Consider the following 22,923-nt stretch of genomic DNA (forward strand, 5'->3'; position numbering starts at 1 on the left):
CTGTATTAGAGGTTGGAGAACATTTTCCCAGCGTCGTCAACGCCACGATCGATGAAGTACTTACTGTGCTCGTTCATCTTAACCAAGCGTGACGCGCAGACCTGTGACGACATAAGTATGTTTTGCGTGACCAGCAGCTTTTCGTAGTTATGATTTTAGCGTCTCATCCCCTGCCAGTGAGAAACATGTCTGCTCTGGAAACCTGTGCCACTGACGGCGTTGCTCGCAGTGGAGGTTCATTCTGAGCCACCAGCTCTCGGAGAAACGTCGTCCGACTTCAAAATCGGCTCTGATTTCGAAGAACATCGGGTCTCTCGCATCCTCCCGTTCATGGAGCCGTCGGCTGTAGCTAGCCCGCTTCAGTCCACCAGCAATCTACCTGCGTCACCACCTAACTCGGATGCAACTCATCCAGATGTACGGGCCTACGATGGTCCCGACCGCCCACCATTCGAAGTTGCCAATGAAACGGCCTCGCCTGTTCCTAGCACAGCAGATCGCAGACGCAAGAAGAAGAAGAAGCGACAAGGAGGCGGAGGTGCTGACCGTGAAGTTCCACGGTTCCCGTTCAATCTAGCGCTGACACTCGAGAACTCGGGGAGCGTCGCGCGAGACCACCTTGCCTCGGAACGCACTTTCTTGGCGTACGTGCGGACTAGTGTCGCGATTTCATCCACCGGTGTTGGTGCGTGTAGTGTGATACCCTTCATTCCATACTGTTCACTCACTTGAAGACAGCTCTGGTGCAGCTCTTCACCATCGCCGAGGCATCCAATCAGAAACTGGAGAAGTATTCACGGCCCCTTGGCGCGACGTTCATCATGATTGGACTGTTCACGCTCGCACTCGGGGGCGCGCGATATTTTGAAGTGCAGGGCGCGCTTATCAGAGGAGTGTATCCTGCAATCCGCATCAGTGTTGTTTTGGTCTCAGTCGCCTTAGGAGCGGTCATTCTCATTGTCTTCTGCATCATCCTCGCTGTAAGAAAATGATGCCTCCATACCGGGCTGCGGAAGGCTTGGAGATGGTAGAGGCAATCCCCTTTACTTCATAAGGAGGGGCATGATAGCGGATGGATGTACAACTCAAGACATGCTGTTCTCACTGGGTCAAGTCATCGTGAAGCCTTCAGCATCCACGCCTCAATAGCGTTTACCGCGGTCCTGGACTGGTGTTATTCTGACAAACAACCTGAAGCACTGTGTGCAGAACCATAGTACATATTCAGCGCGCTGTTGATTCGTGCTGGCATCAAGCTGGAGTGCACATCGAGTGATTTGGAGGTAGTGCAGGTGACCGTGTTCGCGCCGATGTATAGCGCCATAGCGCTGTTCGTTCGCGTGATAGCACGTTCTCCTCTTACGGCCATGTCGACTACGGAGTGGTATTACGGCAGTACGTGCTTCGTCAGCTGTTTTTCGCTCTGGATGCCCCCTCTGTGCTTCGCTGACATGCATTCTCATCAGCTCCGGGGCTGTTGTGCGAAGAGGAGGATATCTTACAGACGGCATAACGCCATATCACTCTGAATTGATATTGTATGGCTATTGCTCCGGTGACGGTTCTGGCCGCCGTTAGAAGCAGGAATCGGCTCAAGCCAGGCTGAGAAGTTGGGAATTTAACTCGGCAAATTTTCACTGTAACTATCCACCTCACCATGGTCAACGTCGCCCAGTTCATCCTTTCCTTCCTCCCGCTGGCCCTGTGGAATGAGCCGCATATTCCCGCGCACGAACATCCGGAGCACACGCCTGCCAAGTCTATCGCCATAGTTGGTGCAGGTAGTGGTGGCCTTGCCGCTCTCAGGACTATCCTCAATCTTCCTGAGGATACTCGTGCAGGCTGGGAGATTGTGCTCTACGAACAACATAGGAATGTTGGTGGTCTCTGGCTCCCAGACCCTCCAGGTTACGATGCGCGTCCGCCAGAGCTGCCCGAGAGTCCGGTGTACCCACTGCTGCATACCAACACGCCTCATCCGACCATGACCTATCCGAACTTCACGTTTCGGCCCCTGACCCCATTATTTCCGTCCTGGGACTATGTCGAGCAGTACCATGTCGACTTTGCAGAGCATTTCAATCTGACCCCCTACATCAAGCTCAACCACACAGTGGCAGATGTGCAATGGCGCGGAAACGCGATCAAGGGCAAGTGGGACATCGAGGTGCATACGCGTGGTGAAGCTGGTGAACTGGACGTGGTGAAGAGGAAGTTCGACCATCTCATCGTTGCCAACGGACACAACCACTACCCGTATATACCCACCTGGAATGGAACAGAGGGATGGTTGGCGAACACACCGCCTGGGACGCCCAAGCGAGAGATATTACACTCCATTTATTACCGTGACCCCGAAAAATACACTAATCGCAGCGTCATCATTGTCGGTGCTGGGGCCAGTGCTCGAGATGCAGCCCAGCAAGTTAGCCCACTCGCTCGTGAGGTGCGGTCGTCATCGCACACTAAAACAACAGACCACTGACAGCTTCCTTCGAATGATGCAGGCATACCAGTCGATAAGCCCCAGCAGTGTTCCCGCCCCAGGCGCGTCTGTCGTTGTCAAGCCACGCATCTTACATTTCACGGACGACTCTATCGTCTTCGTCGACGGTACGGTGTTGACTAGTGTCGACTCGCTCATCCTTGGCACAGGCTATGAGTTCCTCGTACCATTCCTCAGCGCGTCACCGTCATCCCCACTCAACGTCGACCCGCAGACGGCTGTGAATTCAACGACCGCCCACAAACTCACGACCAACCTGCGCTACATCTTCCCGCTGCACCGGCACATCTTCAGCCTCTCGTCGAGCTACCCATCCACGGCGCTCGCGTTCGTGGGGCTGCCGGTCCTCATCGCGAATTGCCCTTCCGATATCGCTCAGAGCCTCCTCATCGCGCATGCCCTAGCCAACTCGTCGTTACTGCCGACCCGTGAGGCGATGCTCGACGAGCTGGTCCAGCACGAGGACAGCCTCCGTGTGCGCGGTCTCGACCCATACTACGTCGGGCACCGTCTCGTCGGTGGAGACACGGAGGCGCAGGACTATCAGGACAACTTGATCGAGTACTTGAAGAAGGTCGGCGTGCTCCCAGATGATGGGAAGAAGTACGTCGAGCCGTGGAGGCGCTTGGGAAGGACGGAGTCGGATCTGATTAGACGCGGTTGGCAGAGGGTCCAGGAGCTGGGGGAGGACGCCAAATGGCTGGACGGTGCGTTGACCGAGGAAGACTGGGCGGGTGTGCTGGTAAGGTTGGTGGAATGGCAGCGAGAGTGGGAAAATGAACATGGCATTATTTGGATGTAGAAGTGAAGTGTAGATACTTTATCTAGGAAATACCCTTATCATGTCGCTGTTCTCAAGTCGCACGTATACAAGTCGTTGGCGAAGGGTTGAATATCACCCCGAGATGTCATGTAGTGCGGTGGTGGAGTTCCCTACTGCCATTGATGGATCTCCTTACACGCTCAAGTTTCCAGTCCACAAGAAGGCTCCTGTATCTGCTGGTCCAACGGTCTGGATGACCTTCAGCATTCCTTTTACCGACTCCTCAGGAGTGATGGCAGTGATATCCTGCAGTCTCCTGTTATAGTCAGTCTTGTCCGTATCGACGTCTGCGAGTGTCCCAGCGCGCGTTTGAGCAGGTGTGCGATCGGCTACAGAGCAATTGAATCCCACCAACCTCAGCAGTGAAAACTTTTGTTATAACAAATTATAGAGGAGCTCACACTCGTCAACAACGGCAGTAGCAGAGGTGTCCACCAACCCTGGGGACAGTGCAACGACGGTGAACCCTTCATTTTCTAGGAGGGCGGCGTATTTCGTCACGACCATGTGAGTCCCGGCCTTGGTCGTTCCGTAGGCTGCCATACTCTCCAGACTTTCAACACCCATTTCGGATCTGCACCAGCCGAACCGAGAATGATAATCTTCTTGGCTGTGCCCTTGCGGAGCAGCGGTAGAAACGCATTGACAGTGTGCACAACGCCTAGCACGTTGACTTTGAACTGATACGTCGGAATGCGTCAGTAGAACGGGGCGAGGACGAATGGAAGTACTGACGAATTGTAGAAAATCTTCGTCCAGTTGTTCTTCGCTCTCACTAGACGAATGGGGAAAGGTAAGGTCAAATCTATGCACAATCGGAGGGGCACGGACTAATTGGTGAGATTGCGATATAAGTGTGGGCCCTCCAGGCGTGCGGCATTGTGGATAAGAACATCTAGTCCTCCGCCAGTGAGCTGTGCGATCTCAGCAGCAGCAGCCTATTTAAAAAGTTGGCAAGCCACCCATCAAGTCGCGGGACTCGGAGACACTTTCCTTCAGCGCATAATGATCCACGACATCGGCTTGGAAGACGTGGATATTGTTGCCCGCTGCAGCAACTACCGAAGCGAGATGCGAAGACCTAGCTTTATCCCGCACTAGCACAAAGACCGTATTATCCGGGTTAGCAGACTGCGGACCAAGTTGTCAGAGTTGTAGGGGAGGGAGCGTCGCCGTTTGATATCTGCAGCTTACCAGCTGTCTAACGAATTCCAGTCCGATACCACGTGATCCACCCACGACTGCGTATGAGGGCATTCTGGCTATGATGAGGACGAACACCTTTGACGCATGCCACTCCCTGGTTTTACAGTATAGTGCTAGTGTCTGTATCACTAATGAGGGTGCAATTGTGCATGCTGACAAAACCGTTGCGCATGGACTTCTGCTGACACAGGCTGACACTAATATCGATGACCCGGATGTGCTGTCAGGCCCAGAAGTGCCATCGTATTTTCTGCAGGTCATTCCTCTTGTCCGATAGCTTCGTGGATAAAGTGTTGTACATATAAACTCAATGCTATAAAAGTCTGGAAGGCAGGTGGTCACAGTTCACTTCCAGTAAAATTTCAGAGAACAGATCATCCAGTTGGCATTTGGCACACCTCGGCATCTCTCCAGACTCTCTAAAAAATCTATAAAATTACCAGTAGTATTCGACACGCTATGGGAGATATATTGTCGATGCCGAAGGGAAGCGGACAAGATGGTGAGCAGTGGGGACAGAAGTGCCATCCGGGACATCGGTAGTAAGTAGCTAGCTAGCGCGGCAATTTGTCGTATCGAGACGTCAGCAATATAAAATCATCGACCCTACACTTCCTTCCTTAGGCCAAGTAGATTTATGCAGGGCTCGGATTGAACTCGCACTTCTATTCTTCATACAATAACGACGTGTTTAGCCTCTTCCAACGAATGGCATCCCAGTGGCCCTGTCCAACATTTGTCAGCACATGAGCAACACAGAGGAACGGGTTTCCTGACATGATGTTGAACGTGAGGACGGTGACTTCGTGCGGAAGCTCAGCAATGTACGCAACCGCGTCCCCGACGTGGTCGGCGTTCATCATGAGCTCGGGAACGACTCGTCCATCGGCTTGCAGTGCACCATCCAAGTGATCTGATGACATGTCCGTGCGTGCATTACCTGACCATGATATCAATATCAGGCCTAAACTGTGGAGGGCAACGCGACACCCACCAACATCGATTTGGGTGCAGGTGATGTTAAACTTTCGCCCGTCCAGTAAGGTGGACTTTGTGAGCCCAAGGATGGCGTGCTTTGAGGCAGTGTAAGGCGCTGAATGCGGGCGAGGAGTATAAGCCGAGATCGACCCATTGTTGATAATACGGCCTGCAGAAGCACGGCTTCAGCAGCTGTAAGTAGTGCGAGCGCACTTGCAATCTGATGCTCACCACCCTGAGGAGACTGTGCCTTGAAAACCATGATCGCCTCTCGCGTGCAGAGGAGGGCTCCAATGAGATTGACGTTGACCACCTTCTGGATGTCGGAGAACGACAATTCTTCTAATGGTATCTGGTCGACGTTTGTTCCTGCGTTCTGTGCACGGCGATAGTATTATGACTTGATGAGAGCCACGCTGACGATGCGTACGTTGAAGAGCAGATCCAATCGTCCTACACTGGGGTCAGTGATCGACATGCGTCATTTCTGGACGCATCGAATACGATCTGAGATCGTATCGAACGCGTCAACAGATGAAATGAGGGAGAGCATCCCACCAAAGCGATTAACGGTCTCCTGGAAGAGTATGGCCACGTCTTCCTCGCTGGATACGTCTCCTGAAATCGTCAGGCACTGAGACGGATTGGAACACATGGACTTGGTTTCCTGGAGGTTATCGAGACGCCTAGCAAACAGGACGATCGTCCACCCTTTCTTTGACAGAGCGATGGCACTCGATCGCCCAATTCCTGAGTAGCGATATGATATGGAGGTGACATTGTCTCACTCCTGAGGAGATGTTTCACGCACCAGACGATGCACCTGTGATGATCGCTACTTTCACCATGTTTGCACTAGCAGCTTGTTAACGTTGAGGTCAACGTGAGTGACCCAGATCCTGATCCTAGCGGAGTACGGTAGTTGCCGGCCAGCAGTTACCTGACATCATCTTGCGTCTCAAGTAGGGCTGGCACTGTCGACTGCAGTCTGAGAAATTTCCTTGATATACGAACTGTGGTCGTGTGGAGTAGATAAAATAAGACGAGAGGACGGAACACCTTGAGAACTGGGTCTTGGTGCATGAAGGGCAAGGAACGCGGTCTGCGAGCTGCGTCTTGTAGCTGTAAGCTGTATATTGCATAAGCTGTATGTATATAAGCTGAGCTGTATCTTGCAAGCTGTATATTGCACCTCCACTGGAAGCCGGTGCAAACTGGAAAGATATTATAAAGACAAGTGACCGTTCCCCACATCTTCTGAACGCCAGCGGTTCGTCAGCATTGTGACTACATTTTCCAGAAGTGTCTCCATCTTCGACATCCGACTATCTGTTTGAGCGATCAACGTGGCGAGCGCCTTGTCTATCTCCTGCTGTCGCTGGCCCATGTCATCGAAGCATTGCTCCATAGTGACGAACCTGCGCTCGATAGCAGCAAGTCTCTCCTCTACTGGGACAGGTTCCTCTTTGCGGCCATATGTCTTTATGAGAGGATGGTCGGACTGGTGCGAACCTGCACCATCATCGGTGTTCTCCACCCGACCTCGTTCAACTGTGTTCTTCTCAGCCATGTCTCGTTTTCCCTCGCAGCTGTTGCAAATAAAAGTATTCTCTGTTGGGCAATGTCAAGATCGCCAATGATGCTGCACAATAGCAGGCGTATAAACGTACCCGGACAGACAGTGCAATACCAACAAGTTGAGGGGTCCGTCAACGTTGCTCCACAATCGCGGCAGAGGTACGTTCTCGGACATCCGTTGCCGTATGCATTTCTGGTGTTCGCAGACCCCACCGTCTCCTTGACAGTGTCAAAGGCCGTAATTGCCTTATCTGCAGTCGCCATCCAACGACGACTCATTGCCGGGAAGTCGGATGCGAGTACGACGATTCTAGTTTTAAGAATTGTGTGCGTGGGTAGGTGGGGTGCATCCAAATCGTTCCTCTCAACACGGGCAGTAGCGCAGGGAGACTCCGCACAAAGATCCACTGTCATAGGTAGTTTGGGACCTTTGCAATCAAGACAAATGATCCGAGCGCCCACGATGACATTCTGGCAGTCGATGTTGCAACATTTCACGCCGCTACAAGTCGAGACATAGATCAGAGCCAGAGCTGCTATCGTCTCGGGAAGGACTTACAAGTGGATTGGCATGACTCGCAGTTGGTAATTCCGGATGGAGCAGTAAAACCTTGCATCGGAGTGTGTGAATGACTGAAGACACTGCGCCATCTCCTTTCGTTGGTTGGCGTTAAAAGCCTTGCGGTAGTGGTAGTGAATGGATAACTCTATGAACCTCTTGCGGAAATGTTGACGACGCTTGAAGTGTGACCACGAGAACATCTCTCTGCGAACTTGAGCCAGAACAGCGCTCCGCGCGAATTGCCACAAACCTCGGATCCTGTTCTCCCTGAACGTTTCAGGGGATGGGCGATAACATATGATGTCTGGAGCAACCCGCTTGAAAATGAAATAATAAGACCAGGGCATTGGATGATCCCCCCTCCATTTGGAATTTTCTGTGAGAGCTTGTTCTTCCATCCCCGACTCGACAACTGCCCACCGCCCCGCCAAGGTCTGCCCCTCATTGTCCACAGTACCCGAGAATACTTTGCTGAACCAGCGTCCAGAGTATTTCATTGTGAATACAACATCAGCGCATCCATCGGCACCTGCTCTGGACTGCCCCTTGATGCAGAAGTCCGTACCCTCGTCTATGATCGATACTGCCGAGAATTCTTGAGAATCGCGTTTCGCCGCATGGATAAAAAATGATCTCATGCAGTACGAAGGGTACATCCCGGCCTCGTACATGAAGCCACACCAGTACCCTAAGCTGCACAGCTCGTCAGCGTTTCACAGGATTTAAGAAATGATAGGGCGAACATTGCCTTTACCGGTCCATCAGCCACTCGGTCTTCTTCAGACTCATGTTCGTCCGAGACCTCATAAGCTTCGCAGGCGAAAGGATGGTCATCGACGATTGGGAATTTTAGAATGGCCATGTTCATGGGTTCCGGCTCACTCTTTTCGTTATCACTGAGAGTGGGTGTCCAATTTGCAGTACCTTCTTTCCCGCCATCCAAGTTGAACTATCGCGATATCAGTAGACAACACAATGTATGCGGAAAGGCTGACCAGTCCTGCTGCAAAACGTTTGAACTCCGCCGTATCAGGCAACTTCCTTTGATGGAATGTTTCTGCAACCGTGAAGAAGCTTGGTATATATGATTCGACTGACAGAACGGATTGGATAGCAAACCTTGAAGATGTTTGCGCCGGCGAGCCGCGGCCCTCATCACCACGTCGATACTCCTTGCAGCATACCATATATCTTCCTGTCGAAGCACGCATTGGCAGGAAATCCTTATCACTTGGTAGAACCGCTCGACAAGGAGATATAACAGCGGGAAAACAAACTGGCCTGACAGTCAAGCACACCATAGGTTCAACCCCATTGCGAGTGCTTACCTTCTCAATCCTGCCAGGTCCGGTGATGAGGACGAGGGTATCTGGGCCGTCGATATCGAAGCGAACTGCCTCCAGATTTCTCCGCAGCCTAGTTTGCTCCGCGTCGACATAGCTCTGGAATCGGGTTCTCAGTGGACGGTTGGTATTGTACTGCTGTAATGCGTATATGAGCAGCGCCGTCGGTCTCCAAATAGACGACAGCAGATTGTCGACCTGGCAACGATTTGCGGGATGGATGGCCCGTTTGGACCTGAGCTCGTATATTCTCGAGAAGAGTTGACTGATCTTCTCACGGTAAAAGTTACCTGACAATTGCCATCCTTCAAATGGTTTAGTAGGCATCTGCATCAAGGATGGAATGCGGTACCAATTGCCCAGTAAGCCAACCAGTGGAGCAAGCTAGTGCAACCATCGCCTAAATGAGTACCGTACACAGCGAAGTTAAGCGCGTCTCACCTCCAATCAAGAGGTCGAGACGTTGTCATCTTGTTTGCCTCTGCGATGGTGATGAAACCTGAAGCATCATCGTCGAAAGCCTCTGAAACCAGCTGCAGCCTCGAAACTTGGATCCATTCAAGAGCCCACTCATCCCCTCGCAATCGTTTGCGGTCCTCTTCGTACTGAGGATCGTCCTTCCTTTCTTCCATCACTTCGTGGTAGTAATCGTGGGGCGCAAGCACAAAGTGTCGTGTCTTCACGCTCCCCCGCCAGCCCTACGCTTTTTTGTGAGCTACAGCAGGACCTCAAAGCCCCGACACATTCTTACCATGTCTTTCCAGATTGTGTACACTGTCTTCAGACACGTGAATGAATTACACAATGACAAGATATCAACAGAGTGGAGAATGCTCACGGGGTCTTTGATCTTGTCATGAGGACCCGCCGTGACCTCAGATATGATTCTGTCTCCCTCTCGATGCATAGTCCTGGACACCTCGTCGATGATCTGATTTTTCTGCATCTCGAACTTTGATACAAAGATTGTCATATTGTGCTCTATCGCAGTGGCAGGTTCTTCGCGAAGATCGTTCTTCAGTAAAACTATGTCAGTTTCACCCGAATTGTCCCAGGGCTGGACAGAGCTAGGAGAAAGAACGTCTGATGTCCCGTCTCCGTACCATTGCTGGCCGTTGGACTTAAGTACTACTTCGTAGGCACTCAAAGCCTTCAGGTCGTTGTCATTCTCCACGACACGATCGGCTCCGCCGCATTGAGCGACCCGATGACCTAGCTCTCGCTCTTCGGAGGAAATATGTGATTGGAAGAATGCAAGCATCAATTCCACTCTAGACGTGCAGTGAGACCTTGAAAAGCGAATGGCTCCCAAATACTGCGACTCACTTCGCGTTGATCTCGGTCAGGCTGATATTTGCCTGGTCCATGCCTAAGCCGGTATGGACGGTAAGCGCAAACGCAAATTGCGAGCGCCGTTCCGTGAAGACGCCAACGAAGCGCACCAGATTCATGTTCCACAGAGGACCTTTCAACACTTTGACGATGAGCTTCTTGCGCGAATATGTGTCGCAGGCATTCGCACATGCTTTGATGTCGTCCACGGTCTGCTCGACGAGTCCCTGCAGTCGGTCTTTGATAGTCGTACCGCTTTGCTCGCTGTCACCATCCTTCATATCCTTCAGCCTGTAGGTTGGTAAGTGACACATGGATGCCAAGCTAGGAGGTGTGCATACTGCACTAGAATCGCCATCATGTCCTTCATCTCCGCGTAGAGCGCGACGATCTTCTTGTCATTCTCGCGATGTGTCGTGCCCAGCACGTATGCCGCCTTGAACGCAAGGATCGCAACTAACCCCCCAGAATCAGTACATGTCGTGGAGGGATTCTGATCAGCAAACACTCACCTGCAACAAAAGGGTGCACTTTCGCGACCTCGTCGAGAGCGCTCATGAGCATCGGGATGCCTTCCATAAAATGCTCCACAGTATTCTCGATACTATTCAATGCAGAAGGGTCCACCTCTTCAACGATGTTCGTGTAGACTCCCAGCTTCGAAGCACCATTCTGAAGGGAAGCTGGGATACCTGGAGATTGATCGATGAAACACATCAGGACAGATCGCACAAAGACACATACGAAATACGAGGCTAGTATCCTTCGCGCTATCTGCCATGTCAGAGGCTACTCTTTCCACTCTGTCGTGTGCCTCGGCGAGGTTTTTGGCAATTGCTTCATGCTCGTCATCATGTGTTGCAGGGGTTGGGAAGGAGATTACAGAGTCTATAGCTGCATGGCGTACGTGCAAATCACGAGCTGGTTCTCCAGCATCACTGGAGGACTCGGATCTCTGCAGAGGTTCGGAGCTGACACGATCACGGTGGGGTTTCAGATGGCGGCCGATCGAATGAACAAAGTCGGAGGCAGAAGACTGAGGCATTTTTAGACCAGGAGATCCAGTCGTCAGAGCCTAGCCACGATCTGCGATGCTACACTGTAGGGTGAAGATGATATGAGAATACAACACAAAAGCGAAAACAATCCTAACTGCGCCCACGTGTCAATGGCGCTGTCGCAAGCAACCTTGTTGGCCCAGAGGCTCAATGACGATGATGGCTTACATTTGGGATGCTACCCACGGCTTAGATAGTTCTGGACAAGGAGTGCTGCACGACTGGGATCGCCCATCACCAGCTTCACGTCTTTTATACCACTCCTCCCCCCGGCACAGTGCGCATGCAGATCAAGCTGTCAGCGTAGCTAGGGAAATGATCACAGGATCAGTTAAGTGATCAATTCCACCTGTGAAGGCAAGTGTGAAGGCGGCTAAATTTGATTGGTACCCGTCAAAACGTTGGTCACGTGTGATATATGTGCCGTGTTCCTCCTGACGAATCGGAAAGGGAATAACGAAACGTGAATAATGGCTAGATGGTATTCTGTGACAATGAATGGCTGATCAAGTTCACCGAAAACTGACAACGGAATTCACAATGAACCACGTACGTTGCAAGGCCGAGAACGCTTGAGCCAGTATCAAGAGACAGACGCACAGATCAGAGGAAAATAGTCGATAATTACACAGGGAAGGTGTACTTTGGTCGACAATGATGAGTATAGCTCCGGAGAACCCAGCTGAACTTGAACAATGGCATAGGCTGTGCAACAACTGGAGCGCTCACAAGCGGATGTGTGGTGGAACCGTACAAAGATGGGATGGCTTTTCAGAGACATACGTCGAGGCGGCTTCAGACGAGGAAACTGAATCTCGCCGAATGATATGCTGGTTCCGAGAGCGGCCTGTCTAGAAAGTTGACACCGTTGCACGTCGTGATACATGAACTGCGCCACTCTAATCGGAGGATCAGATGCAACGATTTTCCAGTGATAAGAACTGACATGTAGAACCATGACAAGTCAGTGGCCCTGAACGGTGCTGGGCAGCACAAGCCCTAGGCCTGCTAAAGGAGAAGATCTTGATTCGTGGCTGCGAAGATATCCTGCATACAGACACACCTTCTTAGAGACGCCTAGACGTTCCTTCTGTCTTAATGAATGCTTCCAACTCGTGCATTCCAAACTAGAGCATGAGGCCCTCCAAGTTGTTGTCGTACGATGTGCGTTCGGTCGCTTCATCTTGGATCCTCCCCGCAAATCCAGTAAGATCAGCGCCGACTGGTCTCCCGCATGGTACAATATGGCTATGCGTGATTGGCTATCATGTTGCTGCAGGTCGCCGTTGACGCGCACTCGTGGCCTTCAGCTTCAAGTTCCACCTTCGGAGATCCCAGATAGGGCCCTGCATGTCGCCGTCTTCCGCACTCGCTGCACACACCTTGACAGCGCCTTAGCAGTGCTCGCACTCCGGTCTTCCTCCGAGTTCAGTGCTCTAAGTCTCCAGCGTACCACTGATGTCGTAAAGCCGTCGACGGCTCCCTCGCATTGCATTCTGCCTCCGAATCATATAACATGTGGACCGACTCGATTTGCTCCGTGCGCCTCCGCCACATAATCGTGCTTTTGTCGGCGTACCTGGGGTTGGAGGAGTGCCGCGCGTGCGGGGATGTTGTTCAACGTCAACAAAGGCAATTCATTAGTTTGCTAGCCTGAAGATGAACGATTGATTAACTTACTGCTCTGTAATGCATGCTATTCTCTAGTTTTATGGTGCTGGCAGCTGTATCACCAATGAGGGTGCAATTGTATATACTGACAAAGCTGTTGCGCAGGGAGGACCTTTGTGCTGCCATTAGCTACCTGACGTATCGAGAGATGAAGTAAGGCAGAGCATCCCACCAAAGCGAGCAATGGTCTCTTGGAAGAGCATTAGGTTATCGAGACGTCTAGCAAACAGGACGACCGTCCACCCTTTCTTTGACAGAGCGATGCGGCACTCAATCGCCCAATTCCTGAGTAGCAATATATAGAAGTGATATTGTCTCCCTTATGCGGAGCTGATTTTCACGCAGAGGATGCACCTGTGATGTGATTGCGTATACCTTCACCATATCAACTCAACGAGATCAATGTATATGGTTCAATCACCTTTCTGAATAATAATGACATCGAATCTGGGCTCACCTCTGCGAGTCTCCGTTGACTGGGTGATTCTAGTGAGTTCTAGCGGAGTGCGGAAGTCTCCGGCAGCTACCGGATTTGTCTGACGTCATCTTCCGTCTCCCGACCGCGCCACCATAAGTAGGGCTGGCGCTGGTCGACTGCCATCTGCATCCCAACCAAACCAAACCAAACCCTCAATAACCGTACATTTTCGGAGGACATTAATACTGCAACTTGCGTATCTTCAGGCAGATTATAACCACTCTCTCGGCGATACTCCACGATGTCGTCGTTCATGTCATCTATGGTCGCCACCATGCAGATATTAGCCAACACTCCCATGGTGCCACCACTGCCAAAATCCGATACAAGCGAGGTTCCCATGGTGGATTTTCCTCCACCACCGAGGAGGAATAGTGTTGACTCATCCGTGCGCCCGGTTTGTCGTGTGTCAGGTGTTTACCACTGACGCAGAATACAGAGAACCAGTATGGACAGCGTGACTTCGTCAGACTCCGAGTCAACGCCGTCCTTTGGGAAAGGAACAGGAGAAATTCCATGAACTTCACAATCAAGCATAGAACTGCAACTACATTATTTGTTTATCTTCTCTTTGGCATGTTCATCCTTCTAGTGTTGGCATGTTCATCCTTCTAGTGTACACTGCATACCCTACCCCTATTGCACTCAGCATACGGTACTTATTTGCGTCTAATTTGCCCTTAATTGTTGCATCGTAGTAGTTCTTCACGAACTATTTGGCCATGGTTACTGTAATTCAAGAATAATGATAATCCAGCATTACTTTCATGGTTGCCCGGGTTAAAGGAGCAAGGACATGTCTATTCGAGATATTTTCTTTCTCTAGCTAGAGTTGACTGCTGCGCCAGTCAACCCGAATGTTGTCGCGATGACGTCCTGGACACCCTCCTGCAACCCTACCTTGCTATGCGAACCCCATAGCGATTCCACGTAGACCACTCTGCCATACTTACCATCGAACTCCTCCACTGTCCCGAAGTTCGGCACCTCGACCTTCCTAACGAGCGCGGTCCGCGCATCTCTTCTCTTTGACTGCGCGTCGGTGAAGGCCGCGAACTCGGGACCATTCACGACGATCCCGGGAGTAGACGGGAGCACACCAGGCGGCGGAAGGATGGTGTCCAACAGCCGCTCGAGGAGTGTGTGTGAGTGGGAATGCGGGACTTCGAAGTCGTCGACGGAGTGCGCGATGAGAGTCGGCACGTTAAATTCCTGGTAAGACATAAGTGAACATTCAGGGAAGGTGGAGAAAGCACTAACTTCGATTACAGAAAGCGTATCGAACGCGTCAATGATCAATCTCCTCACGAGCTCTGTCGAATCAAATCAGCACATCATGCTGATATCACCCAGATGACACATACTTCGGCCCCACGCGAACCTCTGCAAGGGTTGCAGGATAGGATATCCCATTGGGTTGTACGTCTCCGCTAGCGATGTGACACTGGAGAACGGCGCAAGGAGTACGATTCCGCGCGGCCTCACGCCCTCTTTTGCTAACTGCGACCCGAGCTTCCCTGCCACACCTGTCCCGAGGCTGTGCCCGACGACGAGGATGTCCTCCGCCTTTGCGCCGTGGTCCAGTAGCCATGTCCATGCCGTGTATGCGTCGAGCGCGAGGCCATCCTCGGACGGGGAGCCTTCGCTGTCGGCGAACCCGCGGTAGTCTATGGTGAGTAGATTGACCTGAAGGCGCGAGGTGAACGAGGTGAAGTGTTGCACGCGCCAGGCGGTAGCGCGGGTACCGGCAGCTCCGTGCAGGTACAGGACGGTGGGATGAGCGCGCATGGCACTCTGTATGGTATCCATGGAAGGTGTAGAGAGGGGCGCGGGCGCAGACGTTCGCAGCGACTGGTAGTAGGGTTCGGAGAGGATGAACCACGCCCCAAGCGTGACGTCGTCGGATGTATGCAGTTTGAAGTCTAAAGTTTTGCCAGCTAGAAGTCATAGTGAGCACGATGAACGGTGCGCCATAGTGTGATAACCGATTGACGGTGGAAGGCTGGAAGCAATACCACAAGGCAATGCGTTGACACTACATCTGTGGTTAGGCGATGTGATCTATCTGGCGTAGGCCTTGTCATGACCCAGGGACAAGTAAAGTGTACTTCTGTCCACTCCAATGGACGCATTCGTGGTACAAGCCATAAATACATACCATTGGTGTAATCAGAGCAAATAACCATCTGCAACTGGGACATGAAGGAGATATGCCAACAGCCTTCTGGATGGAACGAAGAGTCAAAAACTTACGCGCGAACCCAAAAGATTCAGGAACATCGAACTTCGCCCCCCATGGCAATCTAAGTGCGTGCTGGTAGGACGCTCTAAGAGATAATTTGAACTTGAACCAGACCAAGATTATGACAATCTGAGCGATCTACTTACTGCCGTTGAAGAACCGGGCTCGCAAGCGCTACGATTAGAATAATGTACAGAATAGCGACATAGAAAACAAATTTATGGGCTCTAGCGAGGAATCTTTGGTTGGAGGAAGCAGAGGAAGGACCTGCCATGACAATCCGGGCAATCGATACTGGGCGTCTATTAAGCTCCGCTTATGTAGGTACCGGTGGCCACCACTAATCACCGTGAATGAGATTAAAAAACCTTGACGATGAGCTCCTCTGCATGCTCGATGACCTCATGAGCCTGGAGCCTGTCAACCCGCTGAGGGTCTCCCTTTCGAGACGGGCAGGATGCCGGCAAGCGAGTAGCCTTACTCCTTCGGCTTATTTGACTCTGCCAGTAGTGTTCCGAATGTCAGTACGTACTTCAGTCTCAGTTTTTGAGTGTAGACTCCGGAAGTCTCTTGCGATTTTTTGGTCATGCCTGGGAACATTGACCGCGGCGGCATCCGCACAAGTCGGAGCATAGCCATCAGTGCATGATCCCAGGAGACGATGCCGGCGCCCGTGTGGCTGTGCATGGTTTGCTTCGCATATACGTCATCGGAGTCGTGAGTATCGCCATATTGCCTCCCCAATGAAACGTTCCGCAGATCTCTCGTGGTATGCCATATATGTTCTTCAGCTCATCTTCTGATTGAGCCTCTGAGGAATGTGGCGTTGAGGCCATAGCGGTGTGGTAGCGATTGCTCGGCGGCGGCGGGAAGAATGTCGAGTTATGTAGACGGCCAGTTCCTCCGATTTGATGGCCAATGTACTACATCCCGCCCCAAGAGTGGGGCGGATTGGATTTTAGTGCCAGCTGGTATGATGATGCAGGTGATGTAATCTCGACTAACCAGCAATGCGGCGAAACTCGTCCTTGTTTCAGGTGTGCATGTACGCACTGCGGGTCCAGTCTGCCACGAGTACCCGTCGAGGTTCGAGGTATAAATGCTACAACCGCTGAAATGAGGTTCGTCATCCACCACCCTATCCTTCGTTCTCCAAGTGCGATCTTCTCACTTAATCCACAGACAACATGTTCTTCCTCTTCGCATTCGTGCCATTGGCTCTCGCTGCCCTCACCTTAGCATCTCCCTTGTATTCTCGTCAAGCGTCGGGCCCGTGCACCGGCATTAGCGGAGGGTACGACAGCATGTACAACTTCACCTTGGCTGCATTCAACCTGACGCTGCCCAATGCGAACTCCACCGGAGCGCCACTCGTCGTTCGGTTCAATCAGTGGACCGGAAGTGCCACTGCGTCGTACTTCTCTGCGCTTTCAGTACGTCCTACAAAACAACCTATAGGATGCTGTGCAGTTTCGTTCGGAAACCCCAGGCTGATGAGTTTGTGTTACAGACCTACTACTCGGCGCATTCGAACAACGAACCCACGCTGTCACTCGTGAATGGCTCGCTCATCCCAAGCAACCCAGCGGATGCTGACGTCTCCTCGACGAACCTCGCCGTCTCCGCGAGCAGCCAGCTGCTCTTCGAGTTCTCCACGGAGGAGTCCGAGCTTCCCGCTCCCATTCAGAATTATTGCATCATTGTGAGCTCCTTGCTTTGCTGTCTTCGCATATATGGATACTGAACTCACTCTTCAGGACTCTCCCGACTCCCCGTACCCGATACTTGCTGTAAACGGCGTCACCGACGCCTTCTCCCTCTGCGAGAGCGACACTCCCTACTACTTCGGTATACCGAATGATGTCATGTTCCAGGCGACGGAGGACAACGGGCACACCTACAATTACACATCCTGCTATCCCGTCCGTCTGCAGGTGGTGTACGAGCAAGCTTGAGTGGGTTTCTGTTGAATTTTGGACATGGACAATTGATCCATCACAATGACTTGAACACTGCATGCAGCATAGCTTATACTGACAACACGGACTTCATAATGTTCACATACTGTACATTCATTCTATAGTGCTATACATAGTGACTGGAGGTAACGTCTGTGTATATGCACTTCCACTGACAAATGCATACAGTTTCTCCATGTCACGTAAATGGGCTAGCCTAGATGGTGTAGTCAAAGTGCTGAGAGTCGAGGCAGATGTCGTCCGTCGACCTCCATTGGGAGCTGACGCAAACTGGAAAAGGACAAGTGACCATCCCCCACTACACCTTCCGACTGAATGCACACTAGGCGCAGTCTCCTACCCATTCGCCCGTGGGCGGAACAGAGACTTATTCTGAAAATGCAGTTATATGTTTTATGCAAGATACCCGATTCTACCACCTCTTCCAAAAGGAGTAGCTGTCATCACATTTTTTTGGGAGAGTTTCACGCAATTATGCAAAGAGAGTGTCTGGGAGACTCATATCACCTTCCGAGCTGCGGTGCTGTAATCACACTGGCTAGTGTTTTCTGTCATTTTTTGGGGCTCCGCCACATAGGTGTCGAAAACCTGTTTAAAACATGTATTTTATTGCTTATAACTCGAGGGCCTGAGCGTCGCAGGTTAAACTGTCGATAACCTCGCCGGGAGTTTTCCCCGGAACAGTACTGTAGAAAAAAATGGGCTTTAGCAATTGAACGAAATATATTGGGCGTCTATGGCGGGGATCCGCCTCATAAACTTTGGTCCTCCGGACTTGCCGCCGGTTCGCTCGCTTTTCGCCGTGACGGTCCGCGGAGAAGTGGCCGCAGTCTGTTTGCTCGATTCATGGCATACAGCATTCGGTAATGATTCAGGGTCCAGTCAGCTACAAAAGCTGACATGTTTTTGCTAGCACACACATAACGACACCTTATGTCTTTTGTGCTATAGATGCAACGTATAGACTTCAAGTGGACACGGATTAGACACAGTACATCCCACCCAAGCCCTTCTTCCGATCATCATAATGTCTGAACAATACTCCCCAAGGTTATCTTTCACGGATGCAGGATCACTTCCATCGGACTCAGTCTCGCGCTCAGACCCTGGGGACATCAGCGCGGCATCCTCGTCGAGATCTCCTTCCCATCACAGGACACTCTCAAGAGTAACGGCTTGGCTGCGCGCTTGCCCCTTCGCGTCTGGGATAATTCGCGATGTTAGTTCGCGCGCACCATATTATGTTAGTGACTGGCAGGATGCGTGGAACTATAGAGTAATTCCTGCAATTGTCCAGATATTCTTTGCCAAGTGAGTGAAATCGTCACAGGCGAGCATTGGCCAGCAATACTGCCAGAAATCGTCGGAAAGAGCACAAAGAACTGACGTATGCTTTCCCAGTGTTCTGCCAGGCATCGCTTTCTCCCTAGATCTCATAGAGACCACTCAGCAGTATGGCGTGTCAGAAGTGCTGCTGTCGTCTTTCATGGCGGCGTTCGTCTTCTCCGCCTTCGGCGCTCAACCCCTTTGCATAGCTGGGGTGACAGGACCTATCACCGTCTTCAATAAGACCATCTACAACATCATTGAACGACACCCCGATCCTCCTGAATATCTACATTTTGTCGGCTGGGTGTATCTATGGGGCGCAATTTTGCACTGGATAACTGCGGCCCTCAACTGTGTGTATTTCTCCATGATTTCGCGAGAATGGGCTGACCGCTTGGAAGGGTGCAACTTCCTGAAGTATGTCACACTCTTCTCGTGCGATACATTTGGCTTCTACGTAGCATGGGTCTACCTCCAGTACGGCGTGCAAGTTGTAACTCGAGAGTTTTCCTCGTCAATCACCTCGGCCTCCACTCTAGACGGAGCGTTTGTCGGCATCGTCCTCGCCCTCCTCATGCTTGTTACGTCTTTCGTCTTCCGATCGCTCTCTCAATCACCGTACTTCCATCGCCACGTCCGTCGCATTTTCGCAGACTACGGCATGCCCGTCGCGCTGATTGCTTCCTCTGCGATGGCGTACTGGGGGCGGTTCAACCAGGCAAACCCGAGCACCCTACCTGTTGGTCGGGCCTTCCAGCCAGCGAACGGTCGAGAGTGGTTGGTGCGGTTCTGGCAGCTGGATGGGAAGTGGGTGGGGATTGCATTCCCCTTCGGCTTCGTCCTCTGGGTTCTATTTTTCTTCGATCATAATGTTTCAGTACGCAAGGTCTCATCGTCACTTCATGAAATGAAGCTGACGATTCTCAGTCTCTGATGGCTCAGAGTACACACTTCCCTCTGCGCAAACCACCAGGATTCCACTATGACTTCTTTTTGCTTGGCATCACGACTTTCATCGCCGGATTACTCGGTCTGCCTGCTCCGAACGGTCTGATCCCGCAGGCACCCATACATACTACGTCCTTACTCGTCATGGGATACCCTTCGAAGAGAGATGCTGAGAACGTAGAGGAGTCTGGATCGTCTTTCCCCCGTCCGTCCCAGACACCGAACGAGCAGCTACGGCCCGAGAAGGCTCGACAGCAAGACAAACACGAAAGAGAGGTGCAGCATATACATTCCCGTCAGCCGTCTCTACTAGAACCGGATCCCGCAAGACCTCTAAGCGATACTTCGTTTAAAGAAGTGCCAGTTGCTGTTGTGGAACAGCGAGTGTCTAATTTAGCGCAGGGTGCTTTGTGTCTTGTATTACTTACAGGACCTTTCCTGCATGTCCTGAACCTGATCCCGCGAGGTGTTCTTGCCGGTCTATTGTATGGTTTCTCTTTGATTCATGCTCTACGTAGTTGTTGATTTTTTTGCCCCAGCTGGTATATGGGTATCGATGCCCTGCAAGGCAACGGCATCACGCGCAAAATACTGTATTTCTTCCGTGACAAGGCGCTCACACCAGTAGATGAACCTCTCCGCAGAGTACGGAAGTCGCGCATCCTGCTCTTCGTCAGTGTACAGCTCGCTGGGTTTGGGGCAGCTATGGCAGTCACGCAAACTATTGGTGGGTAGACAGAAGCAATTCGATGATGTGTATGTTGACGAACTCTCCAATACAGCGGCTATCGGATTCCCTATAATCATCCTGTTGCTAATCCCATTGCGGACACTTTTGATACCTCGACTGCCATTTTCTGACGAGGAGCTTGCTATTCTCGATGGCCCCACCGCCTCCCCGTTCGTAAGTACTCGGTCGTTTATTTACCCGAGAATTTGAACAAACAATTGTTAGACGATGGAATCTGTTGGAGGGACTATCTCATGAAAGGAGTGTCGATGTCTGTCGTTCGCGTTCCCTGTAAGGTTTCAATATCAATGTTCTAGATCGTTTGGCATCCGCCTTCCGCTCGCCGAGGCGAGACTCTGCAGACTTGCCTATTTGGGCGAATATTCCAGCTAAAAAGGTAACTGAAGTAGTAAATCCGACCTCCCTAACGCTTTGACCAAGGGCCGCGACCTCCTCGGTTCTCAGATAATTGCGAGAGTTTAGACACAGCCGAAGGGCTTCTGCTATATCCCGAGGCAGTCTGCGAAAGGCCCTCCGCACCGCACAGGTCATGAACACTGGACTTGCTCACCTCGTCTCCATGTACCCCCTGGTCCTCCGTGTTGTCATCGCATCCATTCCAGCGCATGCGGTCCTGGAAGCTATATCTCGGGGAGCAGCTGCGTTACGTGCTCGCCTGGAACCTGGAAAGACCATAAGTACTCCTTCATCAGTATCATTTCTGACGCTTGCCCAGAGTGCAACCACTACAGCTGCAATACTGCTCAGCCGGGATATTATGCGACGGGTCCAGGCGCCCCTTCTCAGATGTAGCGCTTACCGGGTTCTGCCAGTCCTTCTTATAACACCGTGACTTGCACTGAGTGCACTCCTGGAACTTATCAGTCTCGTAAGCTGTCGCCGTACGTCCCCGTTCTTACCGCTCGTCTCCGTTCTTACCGATCCCTTTTCTCCGCAGAATATAGCACTCAGAGTTGTACATCTACCCAACCTAGCTACTATATGGCCAGTTATAGAGTAACATGTCAGTCGACAGGCGGGTACGGCCTCTATAGTACTGATGGCGCATCTAGTTGTCCCAGCTGTCCTCCCGGTTACTACTGCGGTTCTCAGTCGACTTCCGAGCCCGTAGTCTGCCTGCACAAAGTGTCTATTGTTCTACATCGTGTTGCACATGGTATGTTCTTTTCCTGTCGATCCCGTCGAGTTGTGGCTGACGATCCCACTAGTTTCTCACTTATGTCGGTCCAACTGGTGCTACCCGTGTGTTCCCGTTGGATACTCCCCCCTGGCTCGACTGCGATTGGTCAATGTACTGGGTTGACTGGTGGCTCGTACACATGCCTCATGTCGGGCAACACATGTCCTCCGTATCTTGTCGCGTTGCCTACCTTTCGGCATGTTCTTACCATTTCTCGGTGAATACGGGTGGTTCTACGCCTCCACCTCGCTTGCGGAGACGTAACGAAGCGCACAAGACTCAGTGATGTTCTTGACGGAGTCAGACCCTGGTCAGACCCCGTCAACATTGACCTGGGTAAAGTCAATGTGTGACCTGGTCCACCTCACATGAGGCGGCCCGGGCGCCCGACGGCAGCGCGCTCGAAATATTGACCGCTTTGAGCACTCTCCCGTCATATACATAACGCAATGTCTTTATATGCCATAGTCCGAGGAATACTGCTACTTTCCTGTGTTACGTCCCACAAAGACAGCGCAATCTCGGCACAGGACACATAACCCCTTTTTTCCCGAGGAAATAACTTGGAAAAATGTGTGGAAATCAATAAAGTTATACTGCGGGAAAAACATGAGGAAAAAACGTGTAAAAGAACAAAGCATTTCCGCAGTTTTTCCACTGGAAATAAGTTGGTCGCCAAATATGGTAGTTTTGTCCGGGTTTAAAATGGCATGTCCTGGCATGTCCAGTTGCCTGATATGGTAGGCAACTTATTTCCAAGGGAAAAACCGTGAGAATGTTTTGTTCTTTTCTCACTTTTTTCTCAAGGTTTTTCCTCTGAAAATATATTATTGATTTCCATGCTTTTTGCCAGGTTATTTCCAATGGATAAAAGTGGTAATGCTTCCTGTGCGGGGCACCGAGTGTGGGAAACCCGAATGCGGACGAGTGATTCAGCATCGGCGCTCGAACGGGACGAG

At 51.5% G+C, this 22,923-nt stretch overlaps 9 protein-coding genes across 9 annotated transcripts; 5 read left to right on the forward strand and 4 right to left on the reverse strand.

Moving 5' to 3' along the window:
- Nucleotides 1-330: 330 nt before the first annotated feature.
- Nucleotides 331-992, forward strand: SCP_0703970 (predicted protein; the record flags this gene model as incomplete). Its single annotated transcript, XM_027760323.1, has 2 exons — nt 331-685; nt 739-992. The coding sequence occupies 2 exons, from the start codon at nt 331-333 to the stop codon at nt 990-992; spliced, it is 609 nt and encodes a 202-aa protein (XP_027616124.1).
- A 665-nt stretch (nt 993-1,657) lies between these two features.
- SCP_0703980 (Thiol-specific monooxygenase) lies at nt 1,658-3,308 on the forward strand (the record flags this gene model as incomplete). Its single annotated transcript, XM_027760324.1, has 2 exons — nt 1,658-2,446; nt 2,508-3,308. The coding sequence occupies 2 exons, from the start codon at nt 1,658-1,660 to the stop codon at nt 3,306-3,308; spliced, it is 1,590 nt and encodes a 529-aa protein (XP_027616125.1).
- Nucleotides 3,309-3,461: 153 nt separating this feature from the next.
- SCP_0703990 (predicted protein) lies at nt 3,462-4,586 on the reverse strand (the record flags this gene model as incomplete). Its single annotated transcript, XM_027760325.1, has 7 exons — nt 3,462-3,658; nt 3,731-3,865; nt 3,919-4,009; nt 4,065-4,104; nt 4,161-4,267; nt 4,344-4,460; nt 4,524-4,586. 7 exons carry the CDS (start codon nt 4,584-4,586, stop codon nt 3,462-3,464), a joined length of 750 nt encoding a protein of 249 aa, XP_027616126.1.
- Nucleotides 4,587-5,226: 640 nt separating this feature from the next.
- On the reverse strand, nt 5,227-6,361 carry SCP_0704000 (Short chain dehydrogenase citE; the record flags this gene model as incomplete). Its single annotated transcript, XM_027760326.1, has 7 exons — nt 5,227-5,260; nt 5,313-5,475; nt 5,530-5,682; nt 5,745-5,889; nt 5,944-5,966; nt 6,018-6,263; nt 6,325-6,361. The coding sequence occupies 7 exons, from the start codon at nt 6,359-6,361 to the stop codon at nt 5,227-5,229; spliced, it is 801 nt and encodes a 266-aa protein (XP_027616127.1).
- Nucleotides 6,362-6,738: 377 nt separating this feature from the next.
- On the reverse strand, nt 6,739-11,373 carry SCP_0704010 (hypothetical protein; the record flags this gene model as incomplete). The annotated part of the gene is made up of 15 exons (XM_027760327.1): nt 6,739-7,124; nt 7,184-7,593; nt 7,651-8,346; nt 8,397-8,602; nt 8,649-8,710; nt 8,773-8,929; nt 8,982-9,301; nt 9,349-9,380; nt 9,438-9,694; nt 9,748-9,774; nt 9,835-10,267; nt 10,323-10,619; nt 10,670-10,784; nt 10,841-11,020; nt 11,073-11,373. The coding sequence occupies 15 exons, from the start codon at nt 11,371-11,373 to the stop codon at nt 6,739-6,741; spliced, it is 3,879 nt and encodes a 1,292-aa protein (XP_027616128.1).
- A 2,403-nt stretch (nt 11,374-13,776) lies between these two features.
- SCP_0704020 (hypothetical protein) lies at nt 13,777-14,055 on the forward strand (the record flags this gene model as incomplete). Its single annotated transcript, XM_027760328.1, has 2 exons — nt 13,777-13,923; nt 13,975-14,055. 2 exons carry the CDS (start codon nt 13,777-13,779, stop codon nt 14,053-14,055), a joined length of 228 nt encoding a protein of 75 aa, XP_027616129.1.
- Nucleotides 14,056-14,357: 302 nt separating this feature from the next.
- On the reverse strand, nt 14,358-15,815 carry SCP_0704030 (Protein bem46; the record flags this gene model as incomplete). The annotated part of the gene is made up of 5 exons (XM_027760329.1): nt 14,358-14,747; nt 14,796-14,848; nt 14,900-15,472; nt 15,694-15,727; nt 15,789-15,815. 5 exons carry the CDS (start codon nt 15,813-15,815, stop codon nt 14,358-14,360), a joined length of 1,077 nt encoding a protein of 358 aa, XP_027616130.1.
- A 1,149-nt stretch (nt 15,816-16,964) lies between these two features.
- SCP_0704040 (hypothetical protein) lies at nt 16,965-17,732 on the forward strand (the record flags this gene model as incomplete). Its single annotated transcript, XM_027760330.1, has 3 exons — nt 16,965-17,210; nt 17,288-17,479; nt 17,535-17,732. 3 exons carry the CDS (start codon nt 16,965-16,967, stop codon nt 17,730-17,732), a joined length of 636 nt encoding a protein of 211 aa, XP_027616131.1.
- Nucleotides 17,733-18,783: 1,051 nt separating this feature from the next.
- Nucleotides 18,784-21,021, forward strand: SCP_0704050 (Putative transporter; the record flags this gene model as incomplete). The annotated part of the gene is made up of 7 exons (XM_027760331.1): nt 18,784-19,067; nt 19,158-19,438; nt 19,487-19,962; nt 20,013-20,518; nt 20,573-20,760; nt 20,816-20,937; nt 20,989-21,021. 7 exons carry the CDS (start codon nt 18,784-18,786, stop codon nt 21,019-21,021), a joined length of 1,890 nt encoding a protein of 629 aa, XP_027616132.1.
- Nucleotides 21,022-22,923: the final 1,902 nt, after the last annotated feature.

Source organism: Sparassis crispa (assembly GCF_003851025.1).
Source record: "Sparassis crispa DNA, contig_000006F, whole genome shotgun sequence".
Lineage (NCBI taxonomy): Eukaryota > Fungi > Basidiomycota > Agaricomycetes > Polyporales > Sparassidaceae > Sparassis > Sparassis crispa.